At 34.7% G+C, this 10,147-nt stretch overlaps 1 protein-coding gene across 1 annotated transcript; it reads left to right on the top strand.

Annotated features, from left to right (window-relative positions):
• Positions 1–1,086: 1,086 nt before the first annotated feature.
• On the top strand, positions 1,087–7,419 carry LOC149536085 (large ribosomal subunit protein eL6-like). Its single transcript, XM_089807575.1, has 4 exons — positions 1,087–1,517; positions 1,608–1,714; positions 6,075–6,253; positions 7,005–7,419. The coding sequence occupies exons 1-4, from the start codon at positions 1,252–1,254 to the stop codon at positions 7,158–7,160; spliced, it is 708 nt and encodes a 235-aa protein (XP_089663701.1). The 5' UTR covers positions 1,087–1,251; the 3' UTR covers positions 7,161–7,419.
• Positions 7,420–10,147: the final 2,728 nt, after the last annotated feature.

The raw sequence follows: 10,147 nt of genomic DNA, 5'->3' as shown, positions 1-10,147 counted from the left end.
ATGCGAGAGGGAAGGAAATCTTTGTCCAAACAAGTAAAGAAGATTGCTATATTATTTAATTGTGACCGCTTTACCCTGATGGCTCTTATTATGTCCTCATTCAACAAGAGGGAAAGGATCTTTTGTTAACGGGATGAAGACTTACCTTTCTTCCCTCCTCCACTATTGCTAGCCATGGCATGTCCTCCATTGTTGTGTCCAAGTCCATTGGTTGAGGTCCTGACTATTCAACTTCCATGTTCCAATCCTTGAGAAATTTTGCGAGAAAACAAGTAGAAGGTGAACACACTGTTGATAGTTCTTTAGTAATAATGGCCTTATACAAAGGCTTGTTACCATCATTAGGAATTGTGATTTGGATTTGATGAGTCTCAAGACCTTTACCATAATTTTTATGCTCACCAATATCTGCCACAATACAACTGACTCATCTCCATCTCCTATCTCATTAATGATACTTGAATAAACCATTACATCTCCCACGAGAGAACTAGGACAGGGAGGGGTCAATAAGATAGGGTTTTAAACCCACACAGAGAAAGCCAAACACACACAAAGCAAAGAAGAAAATAAAGTTGACACAAAAAATAAACAAGGAAACTAAGAACACGACATGGAATGCAAACAAGGAGTAAAGAGGCCAACACAACTAGTACGAAAGCCGAGGTACATGCGTATCCAACCACTACACAAGTTGTAGAGTGATTTTAACCTTTTTTCTTTCTTGGATGGGTAAGAGGCCGAAGCAAAGATTGTTATGTATTTTGATTAATTATTATTTATTAATTTAACTCGAGTAGATTCAAATTCGAGACCTCCGAGATAAGAGACTCACAATTTACCGTTGTGTTGTAGGCTCTTGCCTAATTTTTTACCTATTTTTACACGAATAGTAATAATAAATTCAATTTAATTTATTATTTTTCAGCTTATTTTAAATTTAATTTCTTATATATTATTGTTTTTGAAATTTTTTTAAACATTATTATTAATCTCTTAACGTATCACACCCCGTTAGTAACCTATCATTCCACGAGTAATATTGGCATTGATTGACATGAAGAACCGGGGCGTCGAAAATAATTTATGCTACATTCTATTCATATCCATTCCTCGCATTTGCCTGCCCTAAACCCTAGCTAGACCGAAGGTGATTACATATTATAATCTCGGTCTCCAACTTTTCCAAACCCTAAAACCTCTGACTGGCAGGAGGAGAACGGGAAGAAGGAAGGAGGAAACATAGCAGAAATGGCCGCCAAAGCTGGTAAGCCCCGATGCACGAGAAACAAAGAGCTGATAAGGGGTATCGGTCGCTTTTCGAAATCGAAAATGTATCATAAGCGAGGTTTATGGGCGATCAAGAAGAGCAATGGTGGAGTATTCCCTCAACACGCCAAGCCCATGACAAAGCCTCAAGCAGACGAAGAGAAGAAGAAGGCACCAAAATTTTATCCAGCGGAGGACGTTCCCAAGCCTCTCGTTAACAAAAGAAAGGCCAAACCTGCGAAACTCAGGTAAGTGTTATCGTTTTTTTTTTCGTTTAAAAAACAAACAAATATTTTGGGTTTTATAGGGTTTGATTTGCGATTTGATTTGTTTTTCAGGGCTAGTATCACGCCAGGCACAATTCTGATAATTTTGACAGGACACTTTAAAGGAAAGCGTGTTGTTTTTCTTAAACAGCTCGAGTCAGGGCTGCTTCTTGTTACTGGTACGTATCCCAACGCTTTGAGTAGATAGTGTTGTTGGTTGGACTGGATTATATGACATTTGACAAAATACTGACATACACATAGGAAGAAGCCCCATAAATGTATACACTGGTTCTAAATGTGCCAGAGACCGTTAATTAATTGAGCTCTGTCCATGCCTGTCTCCGTACTTGTATTTGCATTTCTAGAGTAATATAAGCTCAATATATTATCATCTGAGAAAGCATTCAGAAGGCCTTTTGGATAGTGGGGCAACCCTGCATGTTTATCCATTGTTGTTGTTTTCCCAGCCAACAAAGTAGCTTCATTTACTATATTTGCTAGATCTTCTCTGTAGTAGATTCAAAAGTGTTATAATATATTTAATAATACGTTACAAATAGCACATGAGATAACCAGTAAATCCATTGATAGCAGTAGCAGTTGTGTTCAAGCTCTCATCTGCAGCCAAAGGAAGTTGCTTGTTGGTGACTTCCCTCCCAATTTTATTTGGGGGTTTTCACGCACAATATCAGGGAATAACTAATCAGAATTCTAAAGATCTCAAAACGCTCTAGAAACGCTCTCGCTGATTCGGGTGTCTACAAAGTTTCTTGTTCGTGTGGGATTCCGTACATTGGAGAAACGGGTAGATCATTCTCCACAAGAATTAGGGAGCATAGTGCTGACATCAAGCATGATAGGGTGTATAAATCGGCATTCATCCTCTACCAAACATCACATTTGTTTGGAGAACACTCAGATCCTCGCGAAAGAGGATAGCTATTTTAAGAGGAAGATGAAGGAAGCGATCGAAATTTTCAACCACCCTTCCAACCTCAATCGAGATGATGGTTGGGCCATTAACCTAGCGTGGCATCCACTATTATCTTCCATTAATAGACCCCATCGATCCCCCTGTTGATTCCCCCTTCTTTCTCCGATCTCTTTCTTCTCCCATCTCTGCATCTCTTGCATCTTTCTTGCCCACTTTCCCCCCTTCCTCCCCTTTCCCTCCTGCCTCCTATCTCTTTCTCTCTCTACCCCCCACCTTTCCTTCCTTGAGCTCATTCTCCCCCCCCCCTCCTCCTTTTCCCTTGGGCGGTTTTGTTGATTTATTGGCTAGGTTTCATATTTATTATTTTTTAGTTGTCTTGTTCATTTTGTTCTTTTATCTTATATTTTGAAATTTCATTTTTGTCAGTTCTCGTTTTTCTCTATCTTGCTTTGTTGTTTTTTCTTGTCATTCTTTCTCCTATTGTTCCTTTCTATTTTTATTTATTAATTTATTTTTTATTTTTATTCTTTATTATTATTATTTTTCCTGTATTTTCTTTTATCTTTAATTTTTTAATTCTTAATTTTTTATCCTTTTATCGTTTTAATTCTTTTTCCCAATTGCTTCCTTTGTAGGCATTGGTTTATATCTTTTTTGGTATATATATATTTATATATATATGGTTACACTCTTATTGTTATATATATATATATATATATTATTATTTTTAATTGTTTTATTGGCCTTAGGTGTCTTTTTGCTAGTTTCCCTATCTTTTCTTTTTAGATTTTTAATTAGTGTCATTTTATTTCTTTAGTTGTAGTAATTCACTTATTATTCTAGTTTTATTTCTTTCTTTAGTTGGTAGTTGTTCTTGATTTACGCGTGACTCCTCCCTACCCCTCCCTCTCTTCTTATTGCTTAGCTTGGTCTGCAACATATCATTCTGTTTCTTAGCTCTCTTTATCATCCTGATGATGTTAAAAAAACATACACAATCAAACCCAGAAGCGAATACAGAATTTTATGGATTGTGGAAATCTGTTACAATTAATGTGGTATATCCTTAAAAATCCGATCAATTTGACTAAACCTGCAAAGTGCAGTGTTCAAAACACTTGTCTGTTTGTTGACAAGCGGTATCACTGCTGAGACGCTATCAAAACTATTCATCTCCTATAATCGTCAAACTGGAAAATATCAAGAACACAATCGGTTCAAGGTTTACTCTTGTTCATAATTGTTGGCAATGCAGACAACCATCACAGGCTGTTGCCACATCACCAATCTGTAGCCACATACATTACTCTGAAATTCTGCATCTTTTTCTGTTACAAAGACTCATGAAAACTGTTAAACTCAAAGAAAATAATTCTCATTGTGTTAGTTCTAGAATGAACCTCATCTATGGAGATATTTGAACTTACGTTCTCCTTTGCTCTTACAAAGAGATCACAGACATGAGACGCACCCATATGCCAATATGAAGCTCAACAAACTCGCCAGCCAAACAACTCATGAGGGGAACAATAGCGTCACAAGTTGCTGCCTTTGCTAAAACAGTCTTTCCAGTTTCAGGAAGTTCTTTTTTCCATTTCGTTAACATAAGTTGATATTAAGAAGTTTTACACATTTTATATGTTCTTCAGAGAAGTAGGCAGGAATCTTATAATATTCCAGGCAAAGCTCCTTTAATTGGCTAAGAAGCATTCAAACCTACTATTAAGTACACCTTGAAGAGGATAAGCATCAAGTTGAGAATACCTATCTAGATTTTGTATAAATTCCTGTTTGAGTACATTAAGTACTTTTCTCAGAGTTAAGAAAGGTACCAAAATCTATTATTTTAGTATTGTATCTTCATTGACAAGCAGAATAATTAAAGTACTCATGGTTCCCGTAATGGGTGTTGATTTTTGTGCTGATTGTGTGGGTTCAGCTCTCTGTTGTGAACGTGAAAGTGATCTTAAAATTGGTCCAGATAGATCCCCCCATTCTTATTCCTACCAAAAAGTCAAATCTTTAAAGTGTAACATTATCTTCAGACATCCTCAGCACGTTAATAGCTAGAAGAAGAATCTAAGGAATTTTTATGTATTATAACTATGGTTAATCTATGTCTGCATATCATCCCAATTATGAGGTTCCTTAAAATCTCATCTTAGAAGTTACGAGAACCCTTATATGTGGTAGGCAATAGCAATTACATCCTTATGCCATAATATCGTACGCACTTATAATTGCATTCCTTGCTTAACTTCTCAAACTGTGCTTTGTCAAATCCTTGAGCCTTGGATATACAATAGATACAATTTATCAAAGTTCTTTGAATCTATTAGTTAAGACAGCTTATTAAAACTAAAATCAATTCTATATGATTAACCAGTGCCTTAATGATTTTCTTGTTCGCAATGTTGTCGTAGTCTGATATTCCCTTTTAATGGTTGGGTTATTGACCTCGTGATTTTAAGTCTAAATGGGGGGTTTCTGTATTTTTAACAGTATTAATGATATCCACTACATCCTTTCCAGCTTCTTGAAATATAACAGTTCCTGTCTTTTCTGCCCCTAAGAATGACAGGTTTCCTAAAACAGGATTTTCTTTATTTTTCACTTGGCAATATTGATGGATTTGATTATTTAACATTTTTTATCATTAACATTTCATAACATTGTCCATGATCCATCATTTCCTCTTTCTCTGGGTATCTCATTCTGATGATGGATCAGTTACCCGAGAGTTCCTTTCTTTTCTGCTCCTAAGAATGACAGGTTTCCTAAAATGGGAATTTCTTTATTTTTCGTGTTGGCAATATTGATGGATTTGATTATTTAACATTTTTTATCATCAACATTTTATAACATACTCCATGATCAGTTACCTGAGAGTCACTAGGAAAACCTAAAAAATGGCAACAAGAAAATATTAATTGAAAAATTGGAGCATAAATGCACAAAGAAAGCAAGCATCAGATCCAATTTAGGCTGTGTGACTGGAGATCACGAGATCTAAAGATTCAGTATAGTGCATAGAATATGACTGGGACAGAGCATGAATCTGCTAATACAGTCAAACAATTATCTTTATGAATCCAAATATCTAGTATACTAATCAAGGAATAATTTGTAGTTCACAACATAAAATACCTTTGTTGTCATTTGGTCAGAGGTAGACTGGCAGACTCGGCATATCTCACACCCTTTATACATTATGTCCATTGTCTTAGCCTTTAAAGCCTAAATTTACATAATGAGATACACAAAAATGCTGTTATTAAATATTTCAATGTCCTCTGTGTGTATTGGAAATAGCGAATTCAAAGATTCTGGAAACCTTTTGGGGTTTCTTGTTTGTTTTCTAAACCTCGTGTTTCGAAAAATCTACCTGTAACATGATTTATTGAAGCTTTTGTGCTATAATTTCATTCAGAAAATATTTTAAAACTTTTATGAGTTTCTCCTCCAGTAATTGCTGGCTTTTCTCTGTTGTAATCTATTTGAAGTCATGGAGTGGACCAGCCTTTAATATTGCTTCTAGCATTATTTGAAATGATTACTTAATTCATTCTGATTATTATGCTTGGTGTGTTGAAATGATTTAGGTCCATTCAGGGTCAATGGTGTGCCAACAAGAAGGGTGAACCAGGTTTATGTGATTGCAACATCAACTAAGATAGATATAAGCAATGTGGATGTAAGTAAATATGATGATAAATATTTTGCTAGGGAGGTCGAGAAAAAGAAGAAGACTGAGGAGCAGTTTTTCGAGGCTGAGAAAAAGGTAATGTTTGATCAGCTAGACATTTTGGTCATTCTTGATTTCCTTAGGTGTAGTGTCGTTTTTTGTTCCTGTAGATGGGATCCATATAACATCTCTAATTCATTTGTATTTGTCCTGCAATAGACACTTTATTCCTGCTTGAATGTTTCATTGTACTGTGCCACAGGTTTATATTTGAACAGGATATACTCTTAATGTTTGATGTAGATTACCTTTGAATATTTGTGTTTTTTTGGTTATTTTAATGGAGTGAAGTATGGGAGAAAACTATTTGCATCAGTTTTGAATATTTTCAGATAGGCTAAGGGATGCTGCCATCTTGTTTTCCAGTTTATGGAAAAGATACATCCAAAGTAATTTCTTAAAATTATCCAGGGTAATAGAAATATTTCTGCTTTTCCACTAGAATGATTTCTAAATATGTTTGTTGTGGGGTTTAGTGTTTTGTTGTAAAAGACTCGTAACGGTTCAAGATATGTGCAAACTTTTCTCCATCTTGAAGTTTGTAACTTTTTGTCTACATTTTTCATGCAATTCAGAGAACAATTACAATTGTGTATAGCTCCTTCAAGTTTGGGTTTATTCCTTAGACAAAAAATTAGAAATTTGTATATCACCTCAGCATGTGAAATTTGGTAATGTGACCTATAGAAAAGTGGAAGCTTTAATGTAATCACGCTAGTTTTTGTATTTAATTTTAGATCATTCTGTAAGATTTACAACCTTACATTAACTATATTCCATGCTGCAGCCAACTAAGCACGTAGCTGCACACAGAAAGGACGACCAGCAGGCACTGGATGAACAAGTGCTGAAGGTAGTGGAGGCTGTTCCCGATATGAAGCATTACCTTTCTGCCAGATTTTCACTGAGATCTGGAACAAAGCCTCATGAGCTCATTTTTTAAGGGACCGGCAAAATGAACAATTGTTTTAATTTGAGACAATTTTATTGATGCTTTTTGGAAGAATTTGTTTTAGTTATATGGTACTGAACAATCTCTAGCTTTGTTTTGGGTAAGGTTATTGGATTATTTAATAGCAAGTCCATTTTATTGCTCTGGGCTTATGTTAAAGGTACTTAAGTATCTTTAGTCTCTGTTGCTGCAGAATCTTTGGGTTGATATATACAAATCTTAATGAGAAGTTTTTCATTTTTCAAATAAACAGTGTGAGATAGCTCAGTTTTCACCTTATTCATTCGAAGGTTCATATCTTCAATTCAAGGCCTAATGCATCAAAAAAAGGATGTGTTAGATCAATTTTGTTTTCTGTGTGCTTATATGTGTATAATTATGTTTTGATTCTCTACTTTGCATTAGATATAAGCTTATTCTTTATTTCTATTGTAGCACATTTTGCTTTGGGTTTATCTATCGTTTATCCCCATTTTCGCTGTGTTCTTATGGTGGTGTGCTTGTGTTCAATGATGTTTCAATTCTCCATTTTGGTCCTATGTTTGTTAACTTAATTTTTAATCTTTGCTTGTACTGTAGCACATTTTGCTTTGCATTTACTTCGCTGGTTTGCATGCAATTAATTATGGGGATATGCTCAAGTGCTCCTCTGTCTTCCTCTCCGTCTTTATTATTCATTGATGAAGTGAAACATTCATATGCATTATTGATTTTTACAGTGTTCATTGTAAATTATGTTTTTGTATGACAATATGTGAAATTGTGGAGTTTGTCAAAATATCTAATGAATGTTGTGATGGTACCCCCATAGTTTTGAGGCAGCTTTTTCCATGTTAATGATTCTTGTTATGTGAATTGGAAGAACTTGTTGATTAACATATACTCAGATGGCATGATATGGATGGTGGGATTGTTTTACAAGGAACAGATGGTGGTATTTGTTTTACAAGGAAGTCATTATCCATTTAAAAGTAATTAGAACGGTCAGGGAACCACGTGTGTATTATTAATTGTTGGGAAATGCTTGAATTACTCTCATGCAAGGCTCAACTGTATTGTTCAGGACCACCATTCCCAGGTCTTTATCCAAAGTACAAATTTTGAATTAAGCAATTTATATAAGGACTTCCTAGAGAATGGTTGGAAGTAATTGCTTAACATTGATTATGTTTAGCTTCTTTGTAGTTTAAAAAAATGATCTAACAAATTTGTATGTTTAGTTGGTTTGAAAGATGAATTTCTTGTTGGGATTGTTTCCGTTTTGATTGACAGGGGAATTCATTTTAGAATTTATATAAGTTAATATCTTACAATATTACAGGTCTAGTTTTTTGTTTTTGTTTTGTAATGAATTGTTTTTGTTTTTGTCTAAAACTTGATTTTATTTTTGAATCGAACTATAATAGTTATATTGCAGTTTGGTTTGTTTTGTGACGAGTTATCTACATGTTTTTTTGGGGTGAACTTGGATTTATTCTTGGATTGATACACTAGATACATTTTTTCTTGTACTGTGACGCGTTTTCTACATTATTATTCTGCAAGGTGTGTTCTACAGTGGCGTAGCATAGAAACAGCCATGTATATAAAAATTCTTAATGATTCAATTTGACGTCCAAGTCTTTAGGATGGGAATAGTAAGTGGTGGTGGTTATGAAGGTGGAGATGGATCAACTACCATTAGTGCTGTGGTATATGGTTACCACACTGATGAAACAACTTGCTGGCATTTTCTCAGAGTTAGCATTAAAAGAGGGTAAACAGTAACTTAGTGTTGAATGGAATGCATCTGTTCAAGCACTGCTGTTGTCAAGAGTTTGTGCGTTCCTGTTGTTGATCTGGCCCAACTTTTTGATTACAGCCATCGAGGGTTCCCATACCTTGTAGAATTTCTGTCACTTGGCGTGTTGTTTCATGTCTTTTGAATTATCAATTTTTTAATTCCTGCCTACTCATTGCCCATTGCAATTGAATGAAAAATATGAATTAGTTAGTCACATTCACTGTAGGTTTAGATGATTTTGACTTATTCAGTTCAAGATTGTCGACTTTAGTTAGCCACCTCTAGGTTTGAGGATTAAGTAGTGTCTAGGATCATTGTTCCAAAGCTCAATATAACACCAAAAAACAAGTAAGGAGTCTTATTTGTATGCCTTTCTCTATCATGACCAAGGTCACGATATGCAGTTCTCCACATTTTTATCAACCTCTGCATGTAGATTAAAGCTTTTGCTTTCTTTTTACAGCACACATTGTTGTAGTACCTATGAAATGTTATCAGTTTTAATTAAAATATTTCACATTTGTGCATTTTTTATATTTTCAACAAATTCCTATATGAATAGGAAAAACCATGGTAAGTGTCATTTCAATAGTGCCAGACATTCGTCTGCTGTTGAGGGTTTTTTAAATTTTGGTTGCTACATGTTTCAATCTATCATGTTTGAAATCCTCGTGCCCCCTGTGTGCAGAAGATCGTTCGTCAGCTTGTCCCTGTTAAACTTATCCTTTGCATCCTTAAATTTGCATCCTTAAAACATAAAAATATAGAACTACTGACAATAAGTGTGATCCAAATTTTGAACTAAAATTCTAATATCGGCAAACAATCAAATGTAAACTATACTATTGATTACACTATAGCTTGTGGTGTGTTAATCAGACTGGAAATTAAAAATGCAATTTCCAGTTGAAAGAAACCAAGCTACCTTAGCTGCGAGAAAAGAATTTTACTGTGACTTCATTTAACTCTTATTACTATTACAGTTGGTATATACCTTTATATTTTCAGAAAAGGCAATATATTTGTATTATAAATTCATGCTGGAGAAAAGCTAGCATTATAATTACTCTTTAATATGTTTTGCAAATTCTGTAATAAAGTGAATAACAGGTGGGTGGAGGCGACCATAATCAAATTTCTTCCTTTTGACTTACAGTTTTACCGAATACTCAAAACAGTGGAAACAATGAATTTG

The sequence above is a fragment of the Cupressus sempervirens genome, chromosome 10 (genome assembly GCF_028749045.1).
Source record: "Cupressus sempervirens isolate cs-2001-9-10 chromosome 10, ASM2874904v1, whole genome shotgun sequence".
In the NCBI taxonomy this organism is placed as follows: domain Eukaryota; kingdom Viridiplantae; phylum Streptophyta; class Pinopsida; order Cupressales; family Cupressaceae; genus Cupressus; species Cupressus sempervirens.
The sequence above is the reverse complement of the archived record's forward strand: the minus strand, read 5'-3'. Positions and strand labels throughout refer to the sequence as shown.

Bases quoted from the DNA above. Each gene is read 5' to 3' on its own strand.
- LOC149536085 (XM_089807575.1), top strand. From the start codon at position 1,252: ATGGCCGCCAAAGCTGGTAAGCCCCGATGCACGAGAAACAAAGAGCTG. The intron at 1,518-1,607 runs GTAAGTGTTATC...TTTGTTTTTCAG, and splicing joins GCCAAACCTGCGAAACTCAG to GGCTAGTATCACGCCAGGCA. The intron at 1,715-6,074 runs GTACGTATCCCA...GAAATGATTTAG, and splicing joins AGGGCTGCTTCTTGTTACTG to GTCCATTCAGGGTCAATGGT.